The sequence below is a fragment of the Abrus precatorius genome, unplaced genomic scaffold (genome assembly GCF_003935025.1).
Source record: "Abrus precatorius isolate BTA unplaced genomic scaffold, Abrus_2018 Scaffold8, whole genome shotgun sequence".
Taxonomy (NCBI): Eukaryota; Viridiplantae; Streptophyta; class Magnoliopsida; order Fabales; family Fabaceae; genus Abrus; species Abrus precatorius.
In genome coordinates, this window is record NW_020874428.1 from 18965996 (window position 1) to 18993955 (window position 27960).

At 30.9% G+C, this 27960-nt stretch overlaps 2 protein-coding genes across 2 annotated transcripts; one reads left to right on the forward strand and one right to left on the reverse strand.

Annotated features, from left to right (window-relative positions):
- Nucleotides 1-10982: 10982 nt before the first annotated feature.
- LOC113847634 (dnAJ-like protein slr0093) lies at nt 10983-14251 on the reverse strand. Its single transcript, XM_027476855.1, has 5 exons — nt 13998-14251; nt 13850-13927; nt 13694-13769; nt 11439-11512; nt 10983-11319 (listed from the first exon to the last, which is right to left on the reverse strand). Exons 1-5 carry the CDS (start codon nt 14103-14105, stop codon nt 11248-11250), a joined length of 408 nt encoding a protein of 135 aa, XP_027332656.1. The 5' UTR covers nt 14106-14251; the 3' UTR covers nt 10983-11247.
- A 4109-nt stretch (nt 14252-18360) lies between these two features.
- LOC113846461 (glucose-6-phosphate isomerase 1, chloroplastic-like) lies at nt 18361-27710 on the forward strand. Its single transcript, XM_027474768.1, has 14 exons — nt 18361-19051; nt 19147-19269; nt 20242-20340; nt 20438-20521; nt 21050-21193; nt 21271-21336; nt 25221-25289; nt 25384-25491; nt 25902-25954; nt 26035-26173; nt 26287-26443; nt 26635-26713; nt 27135-27201; nt 27318-27710. Exons 1-14 carry the CDS (start codon nt 18548-18550, stop codon nt 27450-27452), a joined length of 1827 nt encoding a protein of 608 aa, XP_027330569.1. The 5' UTR covers nt 18361-18547; the 3' UTR covers nt 27453-27710.
- Nucleotides 27711-27960: the final 250 nt, after the last annotated feature.

The following is a 27960-nucleotide window of genomic DNA, read 5'->3' on the forward strand; positions in this document are numbered from 1 at the left end:
TTAAAATATCGTGATTGTATTTCAATCACTATAATTAATGCAACATAGCAGTAGTTTCTTTTAAATATACTAAACTAATAGCATCTGAATTCACTTAAGTTTGACCTAAGTACATATGAATATAGTTTTCAATTCAACCATTCCAATATATTATTTAATAAAATTTAATATTATATTGACCAAAGTATCTTGAAAAAGATTATTGTAATGACTTTCCCTATACAAAAAGAACTTTAAAATCAATATCACAATTGTAAATTGTGATTGCAATTGAGTAGTGCTATTAATTAACAAATATTTACTCCAAAGTTTAAACTATAGTTCTCTTCAAATAATGTCAAGGGACACACATGCGAGGATTCAAATATTAATACATTTTCCTCTCCCATTTCACCAAGTTGTCCTCTATTGAAATTGTGTAGACTTTTTATTAAAGAAAAGGAGAATGAAATCATAAAATCTTTGTGAAAATCAGCCAAATTAGCGAATGGAAAATGAAAGTGTTGTCTTTTATGTTTGGTCAGCATAAAAGGAAATGTACTTACCCTCTTTTCTTACTTTTTGGGACCTGTCAATACGTGTTTGCATTGCAAGTACGAAATGTATGTGAACATTAAACATTGACACTCTCAAGTAGGACCTCATTCTCATAATGGGCGATCAGCAAGGACAATTAGAAGGTGGGGCAATGAATAATCACAATTATCCTTTTCTAATTACATTTTTCCACTTCGCTTACCCATCACTGCTCACAATTTATCAATACTCAATCAAGTTATACTTTCAGCAATGCCATTCAAACTAGCAAGGGATCGTTTGTTAATTTTGAGAAAGTTTTTTTTTTTCATTTTTTAAATTACAACTAAAAGTGCAAATTATTAAATATAAAAAGCAGTAAAATTTTTATTTTTTTTATTATGTGACATTTTTATTCATTTTTTAAAACTAAGCAGGCCCTAAGGTGTGTACGCACTCAACCTAGACAAATAAACATACTGATAGTCGCAAACATGATTTTCCCTTACATTGTTCATTTGTTGGTGTAATAGAAAAATCGAATAGAAATCACGTACGAATGTATATTTTATATGCTACATTGTAATTCTAATTGAGAGATGTTTAAACCATTTTTTTTGGGGTTAAATTATACTCTTATTTTTTTAAAGAAATCTATACGTGCATTACCTTAACAAATTACTCTAATTGAATGACTTTTTCAGGAGCAGTTCAATTTACTCTTTGAAATTTTCAGCAGTATGCATTGATATCTAATTTCAAATTCTTATTCTTACTTTTAGAAATTTAAAAGATAAAATTTATGATTTTTTTCATGTTTCAAAGCTAATAAAATAGTGAAGACTTATTTATTTTTTAAGAATGTTTAAAAATCAATAATAATACATTAAAAATTAATTATCAGTTGCATTACAATTAGAAAGATATAATTTATTATTATCAATAACTTATCATTATTAAGAGATTTATTTGTATTAAAATATACTTAAAAAGTAAAATATTTTCTGTTTTTAAGAAAAAAGTATAATTTGTTTCTACTATTCTTTTAGTCCAAACTGTAAGTATATTTTTATAAGATAATTTTGTTCAAGTTAAAAATATTCGCATCAAGATAGGATTAATTAGTGTCTATGTGTTTCTTTTGTAAAATTTTAAATTATATATAATTTGAACCGAGCATACCAAGTAGCGTTTTATTTTTAATTACATAACCAAAATTAGTGTTATCACTACAATTTAAATAATAAAAAAGAAAAAAAAAACCTCTTATCTTTCCTGGTGATGGCCGTGCCACTTTTTGGTTTTCTTTTTAGTTTTTTGGTTTGATAGAGAGAGGTGGGGGCTTGAGCCATGGAAATTTGCAAAGGATATGAGTATTTTGATCAAATTGATTTTGTTGACAAAGTTGGTCCAATCCTTATCCAACCTGTTTTTGGTTTTATATCATTCACTCAGATGCTCCTCGACTAAGCAAAGCATTGCTCCTCCAAGTAGTTTTTCGTTGTTTTTTCACATACACTCTCATTTTTTTAATCATAAAGAGAGAAATTCATATACACTATTTGATCATGCCTTGCAGGCAAAGTAATGTATTTTTATTTTCCCTTATGGGCAAAGCAATGTCTCATGTTAGATTTCTCTACCATGGGAAACAATTTTTTTGCACCACCTAAGACGTCATTAAATGATGTGCAAATATACGAGCCAACAAACAAATTATTATGCATATGTAATTTGTTTTTTTCCTTTTTGTTCTTGAAATTTTAAGGAAACGGTATACAATGTTATGACATATTACAAACGATAACGAATGTTTATAATACTTAAAGAATAACATAACGTAATTAGAAACAGGCGTCAAAACCATTTGGCTACATCAAACTTTCTAGCATGATTTCTATTTTGACTCTTCCTATAACTTATAGTCAAGAATCATCAATCATGTATGACCAATTAATAAACAAGGTGACAATGCATCAAACTTCGACCAATAGTTACCCAAGATCCCTTTTAATGCAAGGCACTGCAAAATTTTACTTAAGATCCCCTGTTTTGTAGCCCTTTGACCACAGGTCATCATTTTAGAAGACCAATAATTAACATTTAACAAAATGAATGGTAAAAAAATGGGATACTTGAATTGGACCACAAAATCTCTAGTCATCTCAGTTGCACTTAGGATGCTTGGTTTCTTGGATTCAATAAGCAAGCAATAGACATGCTTAAACATAGATTTCCAAAAGAGACTTTAGGACACAAATTTCTAACCCTTTTCTAATAAAATCTTTGAAATTCAACTTTTTCACTTTCACAAAATTTCTCTCATGGTCATGGGCAACTAACGAAACACACTTATCCCATATGGTTGGTGTCAGTATTTATGCAAATTTCAAAGCCTATCTATATTCCCACACTTTTTATTTTATTTTCTATATTATAAAAAAAAAAAGAAAAAGCTTAGATAGGCACGAGTGAGAGAGGTTAAGGCCCCTCCTCCTAAGACTTTTCCTTATGGTCCAAAAGAGTGTCTTCATTGTTTGAGATCCGAGCTTAACAGAGTGTCATTCACAACAACCCCTTATTTTTTTTTAACTCATGCCTTCAGTTATTACTTTTCTTAGTTTTCCGTTATCTTATGCTACGTGCCCGAGGCATGGTCAAATGTTTGCGGCATATAAGGTTGTTTTCAACTCTGATATATATTTACTACTATTAAGTAATGGGTATTTATGCGAACCAACCATTCATTCAGATCATCAGTGTTCTCATGCATATGGATATAAATGCTCTGAGTGCATGTAGATGGACACAGTTCTATGCTTATATTTGTCGTGCATGCCTGGTTGCACACCTTATCATGTGTCGAACTATACCATCGTTCATTGGGTACCCTCACTTACATAATCACGGTTCATCCTCACATGGGTATCAATAAACTTGTCACATTCCAAAATTATGAGAAAAAAAAATGCACCTAAACTTGGGTTGGGCGCATATGCGAAACCGGATCTAAGCCATGTATATTAATGAAAATTAAAACTACGGAAATTAAGCTTGTTACATTAACCATGGAAATCCTAGTTTTGAGGTTACTTTTCTTAATTATAAAAATGGCAAAGTCAATAAGAGAGAGTTCTTTAGCATGTAAATTAATCTCATTTTTTTTCTTAATAATTACTCATTGCACGAAATCTTATAACTTTGCTAGGTACTAGACTATAGTTATGTTCATTTATTAGTGAGTCTACAAATATAACCACCAAGAATACACTTGGTGGTGGAGTTAGACAGAATTAAATACCCATCAATAAATCAATATAGATGTAGAAACAAAACAATGCAACTGGCTGAGATAGATTGGATTCGTTTCTTTAAAACAATGAGTTGCACCCACTCAATCAAGTTCTTGAGATTCACTACCCCATTAAAGTATAAGTACCAATACCATCCCATCCCCTATAATTCTATTCTATTGTGATGTAAGGGAATGCATACTAAGAGGAAATAAATAAAAAAACATGAATGGTTTTGTTTTATTCGAAAGGGACTCTCCATATTTTGTAGCAATATATAGTATGATGAAATTGGGTGATATTGGCATATGCAATAATGCAACCAATACAACGCAATGGTATGGCACTGCCTAATGTCTCACCTTCACAATCACAAACACCCACAACATCCGCCGTATATTCTGTGTCTCCGTCACAAACCCAATGCTCAGTTGACTATATGGGAGTCACTGTAAATATTTTACAATTAAGTTTAAACCATTCAACTCAACAAGTTCTCCACGTATACATACGTACCTATGTTTATATACACGTACATGAGTGTATAGCTACATCATTTATTTATAGAATTCATAAACTATTTTCATAAGTTATCTATAAATGCCTTAATTGCAATTTTAGTTTTTCTAATGCTTTTTATTTTAATTATTCAAAATAACTACTTCACCCATAAAATTTCACTTAATAATGACCAATAATATAATAACGTTATGATATATCATTATATTATATTATATTATATTCACAAATAAGTAAGTATATAAATAATTTTTAAAAAATAAGGTTTTTACTTATTATTTTTATTTAAATGTTTTATATATTTTTTACTAGTTTATACAAATCAACATGTTACACCTCTATTATATTTTTGTGAAATATTATATGATGAAATTTTAATTTAAGAAATTTAATTTAAACATTTAAAAATTTAAAAGGTTTAAATATATTTCAGTAAAAATAATGATACAATAATAAAATTATTGTTGTTGTTATTAATTAAATGCAACAAAAAAAAGAGATTCCCTTTAATAATAACAATAATAACATAAATTATAGATATGGCATCAATAGCATCAACTTATATATTATAAATAAAACTACTCTATTTAAAAAGTAAAATATTTGGTGGAGTTATACATTTTCACATGTATTTTTTAGTATTAAAATTGTTTTAAAATGACATATAAATTATATTTTCTTTCTTATAATAATTTTTTTATTTTTATTAATTTTATTATAATTTTAAAAAATACTTAATTTTCTCTTATTAAATTTTTTAAATTCTTCATGAATTTTTATATTTATCCTTATAAAATTTCTCTTATTGCTTTATATAAAATTTATAATATTTAATGGATTATTTTTAATAAATTATATTTTAAAATTATTTTAATTTTACTAAATTTTTATCATTTTAATACATACTATTTATAATTATAAAGCTAAATTAAAATAAATTATATATATATATATATATATATATATATATATATAGAGAGAGAGAGAGAGAGAGAGAGAGAGAGAAAGAGTTTTTAGAAAATAGATTCGCACGTGGAGTGGGTTCGTGTGGACTTCCCTGGTGCATATTGAATCTTCAAAAGAGTGATGTCGATTTAGTTGTGGGGTTCTAATTCAGTCTTAATTAAAACAAAACCTTTTTTTTTTTTTTTGCTAATTAATCAAAACAAAACTTTAATACTACTTAACACCTTGTGTTTAATTTAAGGCCTATCACTGATCCAGCTGGCCGAATCGCTTATCGTGGCTTAAGTAATGTCTTCATTAATAAATTCATATAAGAATCAGACAACATAAATTTAACCAAATAAAATTATAATTTAATTGAATCACACTGGCAATATAATTTTTTTTTTGTACCGATATTTAATAATAAATTATCAACTTTTATAATAATTACTTTGGAAATCAAATTTCAAGTAATTTTTTATTGGTTAATAGGAGAAAAATTTAATTAACAAAAGTAAAAACATATATATATATATATATATATATATATATATATATATATATTCAATTGATCACTTTAAAAATAATGTCATATTAAAAAAAGTAAAACCTCAGTAAAAGTCATTGGGGGTGGTGGGGACGAGATGGGACCAAGTGCTTGGGGAAAGGGTGTGAGCAATGTGATTGAGTGCCTGTTTTGTTTGGCACTTTTGCAACCCAATTCTTTTGTCCCCTACTTCTTAATTAAATCACTAATCTCTATTCTAATTTTGCATTAGTCAAATGATTCAAATCATGAATGCACACTTGCTCACACCCCCTTTGTGGACTATGGACGGTGCATATATACTTGTTCAATAAGAATACCAATCAACAAAAAGCAGTTAAGAAAATCCCAAACAATGTCTTTTTTATTTTTCCAATATGTCATATGCTTTTGATAATAATAATAATAAAATAAACATTATAAAGAGGGCTAATAGCTTGATTTGGCCCAACCCATTACAGGCCTATCTCAAGGTAATTACTTTTTCTACCTCTTTTTTTATTAATCACAACACTCTTTTTTTATTTTTTGAAAATAAGATTTTAAAAAATATTTTTATTTTTAAAATTTAATTTCTAAAAAATGGTGCGAAAAGCAACCACCTAACTCACGTGAAAGTTTTAAATATGAAATTGTGTTAGATTAGATTAAATTAAGTTCAAATCCAAACTTTTAGAACCGAACTCACATTATAAATGAAATTATTTATCTTTTGGTAGGATACCAATCAAAGATTGAGATTTTTTGCTAGGGATTATAAATTTATATTTTAGTATGACATCGTAAAAAAGTTTAAAATTTATTAGTATCATCACAAGTTAAATGACTCAATTTTCAATGATACTATGGTCAAGTCCACATTTTTAATCACTAAGTGTATGTTTAATTTAAGTTATTTTTAAAATAACCATTCTTTTGCTTAAGTTTTACAATAAAAAGTAATTATTTCCTAAAAATAATTTATTTTCAAACAAACACTCATTTTGAGTCCAAATTCCAAGAAGAAAATAAATCTATATATTTATTTCTCCGTATACTTCACAAATAATACTTCTCATCGCCATGTGCTTTTTTTATATTGACTCGGTCTCATTTTTTATGTCTACAATTTTTTCTCTTATAGAATCAAATGAGATCTAATCTTTCTTGTATAAATTAGTACGTCCTTAACTTAAAAGAAACTCTAAGATCGAATCTTTGCCAAATATATAAAGCATTTAATCCATTCGAACATAATTAGTTAGCTGATTTGCTTCAATGGCTGAGAACTAGAAAACGGCAATAAGTTCTTAAATAATTAATGGCAAACGATCGAATATATTCTCTGTTAATGATCAAAATGGTTGAATTAGATAATGGAAGTGTTCATTTTGTCACAAACGGGTATATGTATATATGTTGTAGCTATGTGCTAAATCAGATTGTGGGTGGACGCAAGTTCACAACGATTAATTAATATTGCATGAAAGAAACTTAAATATTTCATTACTAGCAACAATTAAGACGAAAATATAATTCATATTCAATTCAAATGAAACTGACAAGAATAGTTTACAATGAGTTATTTCTTTCAAGCATTTGCTCTCAAGGATATTACCACCATGTCTATTTCAATCAAACAAGCATCTTCACGATTCAAGAGAACCATAGCAAGGAAACCTCTTAATTTGTATAAAATTATGAAACTTAAACTCTTTGAAGTCTTAAAAAAACTATTCTAAACATTCCCCCATTTATTATGGGTCACAACTTTAAGAGTCATAGTGCACTTGAAATCTAAGAATTGGTTTTGTACTTGCTTCCTTGCAAACTCAAAATCCATATACATGCATAATTGGAATACCAACCTTCTTCTGCCGTATGAAAGTTTTTCCACCTTTAAAATTGGGTATTGGGTATGTGTCATTGTCAAACTTAAATATAAGTGACAAGGGGGAGTATCAATATGAAACTCCTAATTGTAAGTCGCCATCATGCATGAACCATAACCATGATTCCTCTAAGCAATTTAATAAATATATCCTGTGAGGAAGAAATCTTAACTTGGGCTGCGCCTGCTCGTCTTAGAATTGTCTCCATTTGATTCTACAATGTTCTCATTAAGTGCGTATTTGAAAACATGTTAAAAAGCTTATAAAAGTTAATCTAACAGTATTAAAGTAAATGTAGATCTACCTTCATTTTGACATGAAACCATACATGTTATAAATCCATATGGGAATTGAAAGCCCATTTTAATTATGAATCACAATTACATTAGAACTCGCCTGGTTAAGGGAGAAAAAACAAGCACATTCTACCTTATGTATCGGAAAAAACTAGTTGACATGTGTAAGGTTTATGTTCCGTGCTTGAAATGCACGTCTTGTTCAATTTGTCATAGCCAAAAGCGAAAAACTTATAGAAAAAAAAAAGATACAATATATTATATATTTTTTATAAAATAAAAAGTAACTTATAAATATTTGGTCTGTTTGGATAAACTTATAAAGAAATTTTTATAAGAGAACAGATAGTATAAAAATAAATAAAATGTTTCTCATCAATTATAAATAAATTATCTTTTTAATTTTAGAGAAGTTAAACAAGATATTTTTTAAAAATAAAAAATATATAAATTAATTTTGACTTATAAAAAAGTTTGATTAATTTTACTACTTAATTTTTAACTCCTACAAGTACTTATCAAAGAATTTATCCAAATTAAGCCATTATCCTTTTTAAGAGGTCTATCATTTAGCTTTTAAATATTAAATTACATAATCTAATTTCAACTTATAAATAAAAATTAATTCATTATACTTTTATTCTTTTATTTTTTTCTTTTCAATAAATTATTCATTGCATACGTTGGCTGCAAGGGACTTGTCCTTGGTGTAGCCCAAAGCTTCTTCATATTTCACTATGAAGAGATTCTGATCTATTTTTGTGATCTCAGACAAATAAACATATATTTGAATAAACTGAACATGAGAAAAGGTTGATCCATTGACATATTATTTGGATATAGGAGATTACTTAGCTTACTGCAGAACGTTTATCATAATAACATTCTAAAGGGACATAAAATCCAAGATTTGATATGTCTACATGTGAATTCTTATTTTAAAAAAAATCAATTGATCTAGTTTTGTTCCAATAGGTTCAAGGGAGTTCAATTTAATTTCGTTTGCTAACAAGTCTATTACCTCGTTCACGTAGTGGTTATATAGAATTCAAATGCAGGTGATGCACAATCAATGTACTAATGATGTGTAGCCTAATGTGGCTTAACCATAGAAGATTCAGACTTATGGAATGAGAAGCATGACTTTTGACTATAAACTCTTGCAACGAGCATATGAAGAGCGTTGGGTATATAGGTGTAGATGTTTAAATAAGCATCATATTTGATATCCAGCCCACTAATGTATTGGGTCATTAGCAATTTAAGAAAGTTTTTACATTTTATGCCATCTTTTTTTTTTAAACAGACCACCTTTCTTTTATTTTCTGAAAATAAAATTGTTGAAATGGATTATTACACCTCGAAAATTAAATTCTGTGAATCACTTCCAAAATTTAAATTTTGAAAGTTGGTGTGAAAAAGTTTCCCTAAGAAAAATGTCTTTGAGTTTTAATCCTTTAGAATGATCAGAACGTCAATTATTAATAAGAAAATCATCTATTGATATTGCATATTCATACATGAAAATGCAGATTAATGAGCTAGTTTATTTGCAACAATTATGAATTCAGACTTGGGCATTAATCCAACGGATGGATTTGAAAGGAGCCGGTGACAACAATATAGTCAATGTAAAGTCTTAGGTTGGCACTATTTGATTGGCTCATTAAATGAGCTTTTCATAAGGCAATGTGTCAATAGTAGCACACGAAGGATTTCTACCGAAACAAATAGGTGAGAAAAGGGAAAGGATTTTGCCAACAATTGATACTGTTCTTATAAACTAGGCCCTAAGGAGTTGTGTCGTTGATAGTGCTTACCAGTAGAAGCTTCAAGTGTCAAGAAGTTGTGGTCAACAATCATTGAAGGAATAGACGCATCATAATTCAAGTTTCAAAGGACGCGGTAGTTGTTTAAGATGTCACAGTTTAGAATTTAAATTTAATTCTAGTGCAGAGTTACTTAGGATAGATTGCAGTAGATTTGAACCCTTCTATGCCTACAAATATTAGCTCATTGTTATAAACAAGGTTGATGACTTCGAAAAACACCTAAAATATGCATTTAGAACAAATATTTAAGTTCGACAAAAAAAACAAAAACAAGTAATTAAGGCTTCATTCGAATTCTACCATCCTCTTTACTTGTAATTTATTTCCAAACTTAATGTAAGTTATTTTCCACTTCATGTTTTATTATTAACTTCCTTTTATTAATCTGTTTGGTTCCTTTCATTTTAAGTTCTGCATAGCAAAATCTAAAGCTATAAGATTTCATTTGCTCGTTTCTTTTCACTTTGTGCATTTAAATGCAGAAATTATAGTCCTAGTTTTATATGTTATTTTCTTTGAATTTAATTTCATTTGTTTTTTAAGTCCGCATCTTTTTCTTTCGCTGGGGTAGTGTTTTAGTTTTTGGTCAATCATTAGTGTAGGGTTAACAGAAACTATTCAGCCTCATTCAGTTTTTGGGCTCCATTAAACGAAGCCAGCTCAATTTCAGCACAAAAATAATCTAGGCTTGAAAAAATCATACCGATCAAAACCAAATTATAAAAAATCCAGATGATTTGCGCTTTTTTAACCTGAAATTAATTAAAACATAAGGTTTAAAATTCAAACCATATATTTTAACAAGATAAATCAGGCTAATCCAGTGACTCTTTGCCGGTTCTAATTACCTCAATCAAGTCTCGTGTTATCCATTAATTGATGGATGAGAATAAGTTATATTACTTTGTACTATAATTTTGTGGAAATCAAGATTACAAAAGTGACGTAGGGGCATCGCACAAGTATCAATTACGGCTACGAACACGACACGAAAACATGAAGTTTGGAATATCATTGCATCAGCACCATGGATTACCACCACTAACTATTGGAGCTACAAACCATAACAAGTTTTACCCGTCCTCTCCATCTAGTCCTCTGCTAATTGCTCTCCTCAGTACTAATTTCATCATTCAATGAGTAATGTTTATTTGGTGCAATATAAGTGTTAACCTAATTTTCATTAATAGATAAATAGAAAGGGTGAGAAGATATTAACACATATTTGAAAGAAGGCAGGGGAGGGGAGAGCATTCGACATTACAAGACATGGGAGTCCCATTTTTGTCCTTTTTTTAATACAAAAAGCATGGAACTGGCTCTCTAGGACATCATAAGCAGGTGTGTTCATTACTATGCATGGCATGCAGTGCCAGGTACTACAAAAAAACTGTCCCAGATGCACTGGAATGATGTTGGTTTGGTTTACCATATCGAATGCTTTACGCCAAGGCCATTGCACGTCAATATAAGGCCCTTGTAACGGTTGAGATAATCCTACAACAAATGAAAAATGAGTATGTCAAATTAAACAGAAGAATTTTTTATTTTTTATTTTGTAAATAAAACATTCCTTCCAAATACACTTCCTGCAGACGAAGACAAATATGGCTTACAATGATATTGTAATCATATACGTAATGCATCCCATTTTTGTCGTATTCCCTCCTTTTGACCGGATCACTCAAAACTGTTCAATAAAGCCAAAGAGATGTTAGATTATAGAAACTCGACAGAAGTTTGTTCTGTCTTATCTATTAAGAGAAAATAACTAGAGCAGGCAAAGAACAGAGAAGGGGAATATATGATCTGCAAAATATTCAGATCTCAATAGATTTAAATAAAATTTCCAACAGTACATGTGCACATCTGGGGGTACTAAACTACAATTGTAATATCATATTGAACCGCTAATCTAATCCCTTTCAATAGCTGATGTCTCAACCACAATCTATCTTCTCAGAGCATTAATGGACCAGCTTCACCATCGGTTACAGCCTACTAGACTATAAGCATTGACCAGGTCGGTAGTGGAGCAAACAAGGATGGAGAAGGGGTAAGGCTCCCATCTCCTAATAGTGTCAAAATCAGAAATTCCACCAACCATGTAGTCTATAATTTCTTATTCCATCTAAGCTCTAACAGTCATCCCTGATGACAAGCATCACATTAACAAGCCAAAAAAATTCATGCACATCATATAAAAATTAAAAAGGGCAGCCTTGCTTGAGGCTCCCATCAAATAGGGTCTATGAGACTAGACGTATGCAACCTTACCCCCACAAGTGGACCAAGATTAAAACCTGTGACAATCTAAGTTACATGGTGGCAACCTTACCATTGTGCAAAGGCTCACCCTCACATCATATAAAACTTAACTATATCAAATCAAGGCATGGTAACAACCAAGGGCAGTATTGCAAAACACACACATAAGCTTCAAATTTCAAAGCAGTACCCCTTCCAGTTAAAAGGGGAATTTCCACAAGCCGGTAGGAATATGAGTAACTTGGGGTGATAAGGCAGAAAATAGGGGCTAAATTTGGGAAGCTTTCCACTTCATTATATCTTTTGCAAAATTCGAGACTAGAGAGGACACATTCTTTTAAGCTTATAACAAGAAAGAGAACAAACTCAGTACAACGAACCCATAATCCATACAAGTTATAGCAAGTATGTTTATAACTTTATATATCTCCTAGAAGGCAAGAAATCATAAAAAATCCTATAAACCAAGGTCTATGGATGATTGTTAGCCAAAGCACACAAAATGGAGAAAGAAGGAACAGCATGAAACAATAATGTAGTTCATCGGCTACTTGTAGGGGTATAATTGGATTGACTACTCATAAACTATATGAGGAAATGTTCAGTCAAATTCATTTATTTAATTAAACAAACAAATTGAAGATTTAAATTTGACTCATAAATAAATGAATCGAGCTTGATTAACATCTTTTTTATTTGCAAGTCAAGCTTGAGGTTCAAGTGACTTATTTACTCCTCTAGCCACATACGTCATTGTGTTATGACAAAAATCAAGCTTTCAGAAAGACCACCTAGATTAAGGCCAAACCACCATAAGGCAAGATTTGACCATCTTTCCCTCAACTGAATGATACAACTCCAACCCTCTATCTAACACATCAATTCCTAATCTTTTCTTTCCTTATACAACCACTCATCCACCACAATAATTATATCTCTGCTCCACTTAGCTTATGCTGCAGGTAGCACTTTACTAACCAACATTCAGTACCGGCATCACCATTCTTATGCTTGCTCCAGTTCTTTTCACAATATGATTTTTGAAATCTCAGAAAAAAGTCAACACATGGATGATCACCCTCCAAGCTTATGCCAAACAATTGATTATTTAATTCCCATATTCAATTTTAGCATCCCATTTTAGCACTTCCAATTCACTAATGCCTGTTTGAAGGACACGATAAGAGAACAAGCTACGATAACTTTTTCTATCTTATCATACTTCCAATATCTATTTAACCTTATAGGATATGATAGATTTATCTTAAAGGTTTATTTGATATTACTCTCTAGTGTAAATTGCGTCATGTGGGTCGGAGATAATGTATCTAATCTATTATATTAATTCACATCAAATATAAAATAAGATAAAAGTTTATCCTACTTTTATCCAAATAATTTCCTATCATATGGTATCCTATTAACCTTTGACACAAATTCAGCAAGAAAAAAAAAAAACGAAAAACCAGTACGAGACAATAAAACTTAGAACACATATAAAACCATGATTAATTATACAAAACAATCCACGATACACAAGCAATGAACATACGCATACACTAGACGCAACCCTAGCCCTAAAAAGGCATACAGAGACACGTACCTTGATAGGCCTCGTTTATCTCTTGGAATCTGGAGGTAGCAGAATCCTGGCCTTTCTGCTTATCAGGGTGCCATTTCTGCAGACAGAAGCAAAGCGAGATTAGGCCAAAATCGGAAAGCCCAACAAATAAAAAAGCGTAAAACAGAGAGAACTCACCAGAGCGAGACGAATGTAATTGGAGCGAATATCATCATCCGAAGCATCATAATCCACTTCAAGTATCTTATAATAATCCTGCAACAAAACGACACCGTTTAGTTACAGAAAACTGACAAATCATAAAAAAGAAAAAAGAGAGCTCTACCTTGGGCGTGGAGAGTGCAGAGAAGAAATCGAAGTTGAGATGAGAATCGGGTTGTGGTTGTTCGGGTTTTGGAGTGGTGTCATCGTAATCATCCCATTCCCACATCATTTTGTGAATTAGTTCGAATTTAGAAAGAAAGGGATAATATGAAATAGAAATTGAATTGAGTGGTCCTTTGTCTCTCCGTGAGTCTTTCTGCCGCGTACGTATAACCCTGCCGCTATCTACCAAATCACGCTACCAACAATTTTCGCGAGAAATTTCTAGATAAGAGGATTGGTGGGAACAATATAATTAAATAACCATGCAATTCAGACTAACCTGCGATATTATATAGCTCCGCTTACACGCATTATTTCCAAACATATAAGACTGAAAGGAACCCTGTTACGACATGCTTCCATATTTTTTCCTGTTATGTGGTTCACTTTTATGGTATTTCCAAAGTTTGTTTTGTTTTTTTTTTAAATTAAATATTTGTCGTAATAGTTATATTTTAATTTCTTTCAAGATGTTATTATTTGGATTCTACCTTTTTAAAAAAAATACAAGACCTAATAATTAATTCCCTAATGTAGTGATTGATTTAATGTTATTAAGGAAAAATAGAAAAATTTTCATAGCTATAATAATTTTTTATTTGAACTAAAGTTTTCAATTTGAATGAAGTATGTTTGAGCTATCTAAGTAAAAAAAAAATATAAGGTACAAAATATATGGTACTTTCTTAAAAATAATATATATGTGTATATGTTGGTAATGTTATATTATGACTTTTGTTTATAATTTAAGTGTATATTTTGATAATTTTTTTATAACATGACTTTCATAAAAAAAAATTACTTTTTGACAAGTTTTTACAAAAAGATGATAGCTAAAGAAGACATGAGGCTTTTAGTCGAAGTGAGGAGATATAGGATTTTAATATAAAAAAATGAAATATTTTTTATTAGTTTTTATAAGAAACTTGTGATTAAAAAAATATGATGCCATAAATAATGTCAAAAGTTAGTAAAAAAAAGATATTTTGAGATACTTTTAAAAAAAATATTGGCTTCGTTAACTTTGGTCAAAGATTACTTTAAACTATTTCTAAAGAAAGAATCAAATACAAAGGCTTCAAAAAAAGATAAAAAATTTGTATTAAAATATCAATGCATCAAGAATAATTATAAACAGGTATAGATGAAGACATGTGTCAAAGATTATGGATGATATATGATAGTAGTTACGAGGAACATGTGTTTAGGTAGTTGTATTTTGTCTATAAATAGATTTTTAAATATAGTTACAGGGTAAATGATTTTTTTTTTTCTTAGACACATGCACTTAGTATCTTGATAATTGTCAACATTTTATGCACGTTAGATCTTATAGAAAGAGATCGTTAGTTATTTTGTGGCATTTGAAAGTGTAAGTCCTTCAATTATTATGTACTTTAAATTTACGATTTGATTGTTCTTTAATCTTTTGTTGTTTTCATTTCATATTCTATGCAACTTCTTCTATTCTATGAGCAATGTTAATTAATTTACTTTAAGAACACGTTATAAAGAATTTGTTAAGAGAATTTAAAATTATTTTTAAATTTATTTCTTTGTTAAAAAATTAAAAAATATATAATGCAACAATAAAAAATTCTATTTACTTAATTTTTTTTATAAAATAAGTATTTTTTTAATAAAAAATTATTTAAACAAATTATATATTTTTAAAAAATGAGTTTCGTCGCCTTAAAAAAGTTTAGTTCACCATAAGAAATATTTTTAGCTCTATTTAGTAAAGAATATTGTAAATTATTTTATTTAATATATGATTTTCATAACACACATATTAGACGAGTAGTATGAAATGAGATTTTTTAAAACCAAATTTTGTTGCTAAAATTGGTCTTAGGCCTAAGACATTCTTAAAAAAAGAAAAAATCTATATTTATTGAAGGTAGAGTTTGTTAATAATATAATTAATTCTTTGTGTCATGTATATGCAACTTCGTATTTAACGAATTTGAATTGACGTCAAACTTATTTAAATACACATCTATTTTAATGTTATAAGTTATAATTTTTATATTAAAACATAATTTAATGCGATTTTACGGGCTTTCCAAGCTTTACCTTTAAAGTCAGGTTTAGAATTGGATTTGAAAGTAAAATTTCTCTAATTTTGGCCGAAATAAGCATTATGCTGGAGAATCAACAATAACAATACTATGTAAAAGAAGTAGTTGGAACAAGTATTCACCTTATTACTTGTATAACAATTGATAATTTACAAGCCAATCTATGCACTTGATTACTTCTCTCACGGCGTAAAAGCTTATTTTGATGGACTGTATTTCTAAAGATTGCCTTGTTCTTGTAAATTGTATATACTACTATAAAATCATATTCAACCATTAATTTCTCAAAGCTTGACCTACAATTAAATTTTAGTACAACAAAGATAGCTCACAATTTAGCTAGATAGGTTGATTAGTTGCTTTTTTCATCGGGATAAGGTTTTAATATATAACATAATTAAAATAAGTATTATAAATGTTAAATTTTAATTCTTAAAATTAACAACTATTAGTTGTATTAGTCTTTATTATTTAAAGATATTAAAATTGAATAACTAAGTAATGATTTATCATCTTATGATATATGAAAGGACCAAGATGATATTATTTTAAAATTTGATTTTCATCTTTCATTTTTGAGATTTTTGAGAAATAACAATCTTTTCTCTTATTTCATGGGACATTCTTTTCTGGTCATCTCCTCTACCTTCTTGTAGTTGATGCCGTTGTCACTAAAAAAATATTTATCTTCTTCTTTTTAGAGATGTCAAAGGTGCTATTGGCCCACCAAAAAGTCGGCTACCTTGTTTTGGAAAGTAAGCTAAAAAAATGCAATCTGTCTTATTTAAATATGGGTTACGAGCTAACTCACCAACCCATTTAAAAAAATAACAAAAATTGTAGAAAAAGTTGTAAGGGGAGGGAGGTGGAGGCCCAATAATGATGAAGGATTTTCTTCCCTCAATGGGCCAAACTCGAATTGGCATCCCTATTTCCTTCCTTATCCCAAACCTCACACCATGAATCATTTTGTCATCCCTTCTGCTTTTAACCACTTCAAATTAACTCCTATCGTTGACTTTACTTTCATTTTACCAAAATATCTTTGACCCTCATTCTCCCCTGTTTGATTTGACAAAGTTATTAAAAGGTAAATATCGTTGTTGCAGTGGTTGGAAAAGAAAATATCATGAAAAAAAAATAAAACATATTCAAAAATATTAAAAGTTAAAGACATAAACGAACTACTTATCAAATATCTTAAAATAATATTATTTTATTACTTTTTACCTATCATTTAATTTGACAAATCATCATTATATTATTTAATTTTAATATTTTTTAACAACAAAGATTAAATTAATTTATAATTATTAATATTAGAGACTAAAACTTAACATTTTCATTTTAAATGATTGATTTGAACAATACTACATATTTTATGAATTAAAAATCAAAATTTACTAATAAATATATATTAAAATTATAACAATAAAATTCAAGATAAATTTTTAAGATGGAAAAAGAGACTATTATATCTTTGAGTTAAAAGTTTTTATTTATTTCTTTTAATATAATACAGTATTTTGGACCTATTTAAAGGAGTTTATAATTAATATGTGTTTCTAAACAAACAAAAATAAACCTATAGAAAGTTATTAAAGCATGTGCTTTAAAATTTTTTTATTAGAATATTATTTTTTATTAAATATTATATTGATAATAAAACAATTTTAATATTAAATTAAAAAATTGATAATAATTAGTATTTTTCATAAAAGCAATTTAATATTTAATTGCTGAATAATAATTCAAAGTAATATTCTTTAGAAAAATATTGGACCTTATTAGTTAATATCTTGAAGATATTAATTAAAGGATCAATAAATAAAACTCTTCATTGAAAATCATACTAAAAGAACATTAAGATTTATAGTGAAAATATTTAAAATTATTAAAAATAATTTTTATTTTTAATTCTTTAACTAAAGTCTAAAGATAATGACTTGTATTTGTAAAAAAATGATCTTGAGTGTATTATAATTTTGTCTTTTATAAAATGTGAAATTCATTTTTAAAAAATAGATTAATCACTGTTTAAAATAAACATTATTTATTAATTTTAAGAAAAATCTTAAATTTCACTTTAAACTTTCATTTCCTTAAAAATTATTAAATAACTGCTTAATTAAATAATATTTCCATAGCATGTAATTAGCTATACACAAAAAATAATTTATTTGAAATAAAAAGCATGCAAGTTGCTGGTTATGAAAAGGGAACAGTGGGACGAAGAGGAATATGCGAGGCAAAAGATACAGTTATTCCCACCAAGCAATCATAACCCATTTCTCTCTTCACTATACACCAAGTCACCAACCATCACACAAACCCACTCCAACACATTCAATTCAAACCCTCCAAAATACAAAATTTAAAAAATTAAAAAAAGTGCTCAAAGCTTAACTAACTAACCCTTCCCATTCCCATGGCCTCAATCTCAGGCATTTGCTCTTCCTCCCCAACTCTCAAACACCAAAACCATTCCCCAATACGACGTTGCACGCAACACCTCTCATTCACCACCCGCCCCAAACCCGCCCCCACGCGCTCCCTCGCACGTGAGGCTCCAGCGCAACTCTCCGCAATCACTAAAGGTGTGAACACGGGACTGGAGAAGGAACCTCGCCCCCTATGGCGACGCTACGTCGAGTGGCTCTACCAGCACAAGGATCTAGGACTGTACCTGGACGTGAGTCGGGTCGGGTTCAGCGACGAGTTCGTTCGCGAAATGGAGCCCCGGTTTCACTCGGCGTTTCGCGCCATGGAGGAGCTGGAGAAAGGTGCTATCTCGAACCCCGATGAGCGGCGCATGGTTGGGCATTACTGGCTTAGAGACTCGAAGCGTGCGCCGAACTCGTTCCTCAAGGCGCAGATTGATAACACGCTCGACGCCATTTGCACGTTCGCGAACGACGTCGTCAGTGGTAAGGTTAGTTTTTGCAGTCGAAGTTTTTTTTTTTTTTTTGTGTAAACATGTTAGTTGAATTGGCTGTTTTTGGTTAGTGATTGTTTGGGATTTGGCAGATTAAGCCTCCGTCGTCGCCGGAGGGCAGGTTTACTCAGGTACTTTCGGTTGGCATTGGAGGTTCTGCTCTTGGACCGCAGTTTGTTGCGGAGGCATTGGCTCCTGATAATCCTCCACTCAAGGTGATCCAATTCAATGGAATTATGGTGTTTTTGTTGAAGGGAATGTTGGATTTTGTTTGCAATGTCTACTACTACTGCTTTCAGTGCTATGTGAACTGTGAAGAACACTTTTCTGGTTTTAGTCTTTTATAGAGGATAAAAACTTAAGTGTAGTATTTAAATTTCTGCTCTTTAATCAAAACTAGAGTTTATCTTGTTAACCCACATGGTTAAAAGTTTTACAACTATAATTTAATTAGAGAATAATGCTGGCGAAACTCCAATTTAATTAGAGAATAATACTGATACTGCACCTTGGTTTTCTTCTTTAAGGATTACTAGTGGCATCTGACACATTTTTAACGAGTAAAATTTATGTTGACCTGCCAATGAGGGAGTGGAACCCATATTATTTAGTGGGTTGACATGGGTTTCGTTTAATGATAATGGAGTTTTTTAATTGTGTGTGTATTAATGTATGATATGAAATTGTTGAATGCACTACTAAATCTTTAAAAAGACCAGCATTAAATAAAGGGGTTGTCTATTGTGTACCCACAAGCACATAATAGAAAGTTCCAATAATAAAAATGTGTTGACAAGAGTGTATTGATAGCATTTTTCTTATGGATTTATTGTCAAGTGTGGGAATGGAATTCAATTTACAATGTGTTCTAGCATTCTTCCTACCACCTTGTGTGGTTCCATAATTTGACCTGTCAAGAATTTTGTTAGGGTGGTGATGGTTAAACAAATAATGCAGTGCATTATTGTTTGCTTTTGTGAAGGGTTTGTGAGAACTTGGGGTGGGTGGTGTTGTTTGGTCTGAGACATGTGAGATCCAAATTGTGCTAATATTGTCTTTCCTTGATATATTAATTACCTCCCATTTTGACGTTTGGTTCTTTACAACATAATTGACCTGCCATTGCTATTGTGCATGAACATAAAATGCCAATTTGGGCCTCACGTAATGTTTTGGTCTTTTGACAGATAAGATTTATTGACAACACGGATCCTGCTGGAATTGATCATCAGATTGCTCAACTTGGTCCTGAGCTAGCTTCGACACTTGTGATAGTAATTTCAAAGGTCTGCATGGAGATTATACGTTTTCTTTTGTTTAATTATGATGTTAGTGGGACATATTGTTGATGTTGTTGAACAAGATGTTTTGATTTATCTTCAGAGTGGAGGTACCCCTGAGACTAGAAATGGCTTACTAGAAGTACAGAAAGCCTTCCGTGAAGCAGGATTGAATTTCCCAAAACAGGTTTAATCCCAGGTTTTAATTTTAGTAGACTTTTCGTTTAACTATTATTATTGAATGATGATCCATTTAAATCTCAAGTTACATTAGTATTTTTTTATCACTTCTATGCCTTCTATTTTCATAGATTTTCTTGCCTTGTCTAGATATAATTGAGCATCTTGAGTTATTTAGAGCATGTTTGTTTTCCATTTTAAAACAATTTTTTGTTTTTAAAAATAAAATATAATATAAATTTGTATTATGTTTTATTTTTAAAAACAAAACTATTTTTAAAATGGAAAACAAACATGCTCTTAAAGTTTCTTTTTTCACTGTTCATTAAAGAGGGGGTTGTCTTTGAATTTTGGGAAATTACTTTCTATACTAATTTAATATAATAGTTGTTGATTATTTATCTATAGTAATTTTACTTATTTGCAATGCTTTATTAATTTTTTTTTTTGCACTGTTGTGAATTTCTCAATGATGTGGGCCCTACATCAGTTGCACTTATGTGATCATTTGTCTACTTGCTAATGTATAATGCAGGGTGTTGCTATAACACAAGAAAATTCATTGTTGGATAACACTGCAAGAATTGAGGGCTGGTTAGCTAGATTTCCCATGTTTGACTGGGTGGGAGGTAGAACATCAGAGATGTCTGCAGTTGGCCTGCTTCCAGCAGCCCTTCAAGTAATTAACCCTGAATGTAAATTTATTGCTATATTACTTTGATGTTTTGTGTTCAATTGTAATATTTCTTGATTCAGAGCATTGACATCAGAGAAATGCTTGCTGGTGCAGCATTAATGGATGAGGCAAATAGGAATACCGTGGTATGCATATGTTTCCTAACTTTCTATCCAATGTGTATGCATATGTTTCCTAACTTTCTATCCAATGTTTTAATTTTTGAGGATTACTTCTAGTGATGTACTTATTTTGATGAAGGTTTTTTCTGTATGACAATGCAAGGATGATAGTCAATCTACAAAGAGTTCTACTATAATAAGAACAACTTATGTTTAATTACTATTGATGCTCTATGTGCCAAATTCATGTATGTGGTGGTCAAGTATGAAATATTTGGAAATTGGCCTGTAAGTAGTTAACAACAAGTGAGATGCTTATATGAGATGCTTATAAAATGTTTGTATTTTGTACACATAGTATCTTCCTGATATGAATGTCTGATTTATCATTCCTTGTGACTATCCGCCCTCAAGATGCATTATGTGTTGATAAGCAACGCACCACAATAAAACCAGTGTATATCAGAAGAAATAAAGGTGCAGCAAAGGAATATAGGCTATTAGATGTAATCTGACTAGGCTGACTAATTCTGATAAGGACAATGAGAGTTAATGACAGTGACAGTTACTAACTGTGAGGGGAATTATTATAACCAGAAGGGGTCTAGTGAATAAAATAGAGGCTGTAACTAGGGTGGGGATAGGATTTCTGTAATCTGATAATTTGGGAGAGGTACTGGACTTCTTGAATTATCCAGCTACACAGCTATTCTACATTCTTTCCTGATTCAGGTCTGTTACCCCATTGGTACAGGCTTGACATAGGACTTCTCAGTAAAAATTCTGTTATCCTGATTCCAGTTTAACATGAGTGCATTGGGGTTTAGGGTATATCATACACCTATCTTTTTAGAGTTAGATCTAATGCCCACCCTTCCTTTGGTTTTGAATTTGGCATCTCGAATCTATTGATGTGCAGGAAGGAGGCATTGGTATTCTAGGATCCTGTAATCTGATATGTTGCTGAGTAGTTCATCGATTGATAAGCTGCTTTAAGTAGGTTGAGATTTAGAAAGAACCTTATTGAACAAGAATAATGATGGTTGTGAAGGCTGATTCCACGGCATGTATAATTTGCTTTAAGCTGAATTTATGTGCTGTGTTTGCAGTGGCTACCTCTGTAACGCTAATATTTTTAAAATTTTCTAATTTCTTTCTCATATTTTCACTTGTTTTTGAACAGAAACTGAGAATACATTACAAGTAAAAAATTCTCATACTTTGGAAGTTGACAGTTCTCCCAAAGTTTTTAATTAAGCAAATGGCATGGAATCTGAATATATGTATTCTAAGCTATATAACATAGGCTGGTAGAATGTTTCCAGCTGAATCTGGTCCAACTTCAAATGAAAATTGGTATTAATCTAGAGACCTATAAATCATGACAATTTAGCCATGAAAAGCTGTAAATGTTATTTTTCAACTTAAACTAGGTCTTATTTTTAGCATCAATAGTAATGAAGCTAAATTCTCATGAGGATCAGTGCAGATGTGGCAATGGCACATACAGACTAAATCATGATGTTACATTTGCCAAGAAACTTTGTAAACTATATGTCATGTTTCTCAGTTCCTTTAGGTTCTTACTTTCTGTCAAGATGACTGTAGAGTTTGATACATCTTCCTGAGTATATTTTGTACTGGTCTAGCTTTATTTGATACAAACAATGCAATCTTCAAACAGAAAAAGCTTTTAGGATTTATTGGGTTTTCTTTGTCAAAGCAAGGATAGAATGGTTGGTTAAGGACTTAAGGGTTTTAGAGGGTAGATTACTAAGTGTTGCAAGAAATGGAATGTGGTTTTAGGGCTTGATTAGTGGCTATAAAAGTCTGCCAAAGAAAAATGATTTTTGATTAGTGAAATAAAATAAGGTTGAGATTGAGAAGAAAAGTAACATAGACATCTCACCAAGGTTTGATCACGTTGTGTAATTAACACTGTTGTGCTAAAATCTTGTAAATCTGATCTGACGCATCAAAACTGCTTGAATAGACATCTTGTCAGTTATGATCCAAGAACTAGGAATTTAAATTTATTTAAATTGGTGAAAACTTTTTCAGAGATTAAAAGTAAATTTATAAGATTATTTTTAAGAATTTAAATTTTTAAATTCATTTCTTTAGTTTTATAAATTAGTATCTTACATGTTATATTGACAGATGACTAATATGATTAGTCGTCATTGATGTGACCAGTAGTTATCATTTCTCATGATAACTAATCTTATTATTACCTTTTTCTATAATCCTCTTTAAATTTGGATTATTGATCTCAAATTGTAAGGATCTAATCTTTGCCTTGGATATTATAACTTCCAAGGCTTTCTTAAAATTCTACATTGAATCTTGGCCATTAATATATATTTTGGAAGAACGGATCTCAACCAATGGATCATTTTCCTCTTTTCTATAAAAGTCAAAGAAACATTTTTTGTCCTTTCTCTCTCTACCGAGCTGTGACATCCTCCTTCATTTTGGCCATCTCACACTTCATTTTTAACCACCATTTTTGCCTCATTCTACCTTCCTTTCTCTTCCATATTAGTCCTTTCTCAAGCTCTAGCCAAAAAGAAGGTGGAAGTGGCGGCTAAGTGTGGAGAAGATGTTGAAACAGCTACAAAGGTGTTGGAGGGTGGTAGTGCAACGACCTTGGGAGAGAAAATTTGAAGTGTGAGATAGCTAAAATGTGAGAGGATGTCATGGCTTGCTAAAGAGAGAAAGGGAAAAAATGTGTTCCTTTAGCTTTTATAGGAAAAAGAAAAAATGACCCAATTGGAGATTGGTTCTTCCAAAAATTGATCAAGGGCCAAGACTGTGGAATTTTAAGAAAGCCTTGGAACTTCTAATATTCAATGATCAAGATGATCCTTACAATTTGAGATTAAAGGTTTAAATTTAAAGAAGATTCTGAAAAAAGACAATGATGTGATTAGTTGTCATGAAAAATTATAATTATTTGTCACATTAATGACGACTAGTCACATTAGTCATTTCACTTCGATTCTGGATCCATTCTCAACTTGGAGATAAGTTTTTTCTGCAATAATAGTATTAAATATTCCCAAGGTCTTGAAACACAAATGAATTTACCCTAAGAACTTTATTTGTCAATAGAAACTAATTTCTAAAACTGATGAAGTAAATTCTATAAATTCCTCTTAAATTTTCTTTTATAAATTTATTTTTAATCATTGAAATTTTTTTCACCAATTAAATAAATTAACCTGTCAGATTGCATGATTCTACCTGGCAGGTATCAAAATACAAGGTAAGAATTGTCTCAAACCAATTTCAAACAATCATTATAAATCAAATTATTAGTGCAAATAATTTTCTCAAAAAAAATATTCTCTCTGTCTAGTATACTTGCTCAGTTGCAGCTTACACTGATCAAAGTTTGACAAACAAGTCTAGAGAAAGAGGGTGTTTTAGATATGTCCTATGAATCTTTGTTCTCAAAGTAACGTGTCTTTTTAAAATCATGGTGATAGGTCGATAGTGTGAGACTGTGAGATTGTTTTAGAATAAGCATGCCTCATTACCTACAACATGCTTTTGTGGCAATGCAAATAATCATTTTCTCCTCTAGATGGTACTGTCCAATAATATGTGAATGAGGCAAAATTGAGAACATCAATGTTCATATTCGGAAATAGGAAAACCTGTATGATAAAAAATGAGAACATGGCAAGCTGGTTTTGTCTGCAGGAAACAATTATTTTTAGACAACCCTTGCCTTTATAAACATAGTGTCATTGATTGTGGTAACTGGCATGACAATTAGGTACGTAGTGCAACTCCTTTTTGGCCATTTCTTTCTACTTTGCTGCCTGCTCAATTTTGATTCCCTCCTCAATGAAAAAGAAAAAGAATCAAAAGATCTCTTATTTATCTATACTTTTATGCAGATAAGGAATAATCCTGCAGCTTTGTTGGCATTATGTTGGTATTGGGCTACAGATGGTGTAGGATCAAAGGTATGGATCGTATATGTTATGAATGATTTGCAACTGTCTTCTGTTTCATGTCACCATTGCTTATTGTGATCATTTCCTCCTTTTTATTCCTCAGGATATGGTTATCCTTCCGTATAAGGACGGTCTGTTATTATTTAGTAGGTACTTGCAACAGTTGGTCATGGAATCACTAGGCAAGGAATTTGACTTGGATGGTAATCGGGTATGTGAATATGATATGTGTAGCAGATCTTACTAGTACTACCATTATTTTCATAGTTTCCTGCATTTTCAGATGAATTGCCAGAAAATTTTCTTTTAATCAGTTTACAGCTGCCTGTATATAGAAACAACTGAATGGACTCTTATTAACTATAGTTTTGTAATTGATTGTTCCTGTCATAGGATTAGGAAGTACACATTTAACAATTTTAGATGGAATTCACCTGCTTTCATCGTACCTGGGATATGTTAACTCAATTGAGATACGGTTGATATGGTGTCCTAGTTTGTACTGACATCCTAGAATGGTGGACCTTTTGTGCTATATGTTCTTACAATTTGTAACCATGTTTAATCTTAAACACTTTAAATTTTCATGAGTTAATATTATATTTAATTCTGATTCCACAGGTTAATCAAGGAATTAGTGTCTATGGAAATAAAGGAAGCACAGATCAGCACGCGTGAGTTTTGATTCTAGTTTTAAGTTTGTTCAACATAGTTTTTGGTTTGAACTAGTCTAATAATTTTTTACCTGAAACAGCTACATTCAGCAACTGAGGGATGGTGTACACAATTTTTTTGTCACATTCATTGAGGTGCTACGTGATAGACCACCTGGTCATGATTGGGAGCTTGAACCAGGTGTCACATGTGGCGACTACCTGTTTGGTATGCTGCAGGTCTGACCTATTAATCGAGTATATTTTCCCAATGCATTTGGTGGTGATCTTATTTAAAATTGGCTGTGGTTAAAGGTTATGTTCGCATAGTGCTAAAATGTTAAGTTTTACAGGGAACAAGGTCAGCCCTATATGCTAATAACCGTGAATCCATCACAGTGACTGTGCAAGAAGTGACACCCAGATCAGTTGGTGCCCTTATTGCACTTTATGAACGAGCAGTTGGGATATATGCTTCACTTGTTAACATAAATGCTTATCACCAACCTGGTAAACTGTAAACACTTGATTTCTTTAGTCTGTTTAAGGATTTTCTGGATCATAGTAATTAATTAAAATTTGTTCCATACATTGTCATGGCAATGCTCTAGGTTGGTTTGGAAGCTTGAGTAATGCAAATGAAATTGTCCTATTTGGTTAGTGTCATCAAATAATTAACCGCTTCTGAATCTGATATTTAGGTGTGGAAGCTGGTAAGAAAGCCGCAGGAGAAGTATTAGCACTTCAAAAGCGGGTATTGGCTGTGCTAAATGAAGCAAGGTATGTTATATTATGTTCGTAAATATCATGCTTCTCTGTCTTAGCGAGAAATATATTCGAAAATATAAGGCAATGCTGGATCTCATGAAAGCATGAGTTACGGAGGTGGATAATTTTGCATGGGTCTACAGAAGCAGAATATATCCCAAGGCACAGTAGTAGGTCCTATCATTTATGTCTACTTAGGATGCATTTGTCTTTATCTTATAGCAAGGAATAAGAATTATTGGACCTCTGATCACTAGTAACTTGAAATTATTCCCGCTCTTGGGCCTCAGATTCCATGCTGGGGATGTTATATGCCGCTACAAAAAGAGGATCAATATCTGAAATTCATTCTTATTTTTTGTACGTCATATCCTAATTCCTTATGAATGCATTGCCCGATCACTGATTGTTATTTGTCTGTTTTTGTTTTCAGCTGCAAGGAGCCTGTCGAACCATTAACGCTTGAAGAAGTAGCTGACCGTTGTCATGCCCCAGAAGATGTACATACATTTGCTCGACCGCTCCCCTCTATTAATTTCCTCAAACAGATTTATTAATCACTTTATTAAGGGCCGTCAGTCACATAGATTTAATAACATTTTTACTTATTCTGCAGATTGAAATAATTTATAAGATCATTGCTCATATGGCTGCCAATGACAGAGCACTAATTGCTGAAGGTAACTGTGGTTCTCCACGGAGCATCAAGGTTTTTCTTGGTGAGTGTAACGTTGATGAATTGTATTCTTGAGTTAGACTGACGAAATATTTATTCCATAATGGTATAGATGTGTTTGAATAACCATCAAAAGAAAGGAAGCAGGTTACAATAAATTGTTTTGATTGTTGGATCTCTCCATCTACAATGAAAATGATTTTTTAGACGAACTTTTGAAAGGGTGGTTGAGTTTTGGTGATCTGTTTGAGTCATATAAATTTAACTACATTTGATATTACAATGGTATAACGAAATGGAGAATCTGGTTGGTTAATGTATAATTCTGTTTATCTAATGGGTGTTTTGTAAAAATGTTATTATTCGATTTTTAGTACATTAGATTATGTGATTTTTATATAAATTTATTATATACAAGTTAAATTAAATACAAGTTAGAAACGCTATATAATTAGGCAAGGTCGTCTTTATGGAACGGAGTGACCTTTTACCAAAGTTTATGAATAAAAGAATCATTATGACCTTTTTGGATAGGTTGAAGATGATGTGTTGATAAGATTAGCCGATTAGGAACAAGCTATAC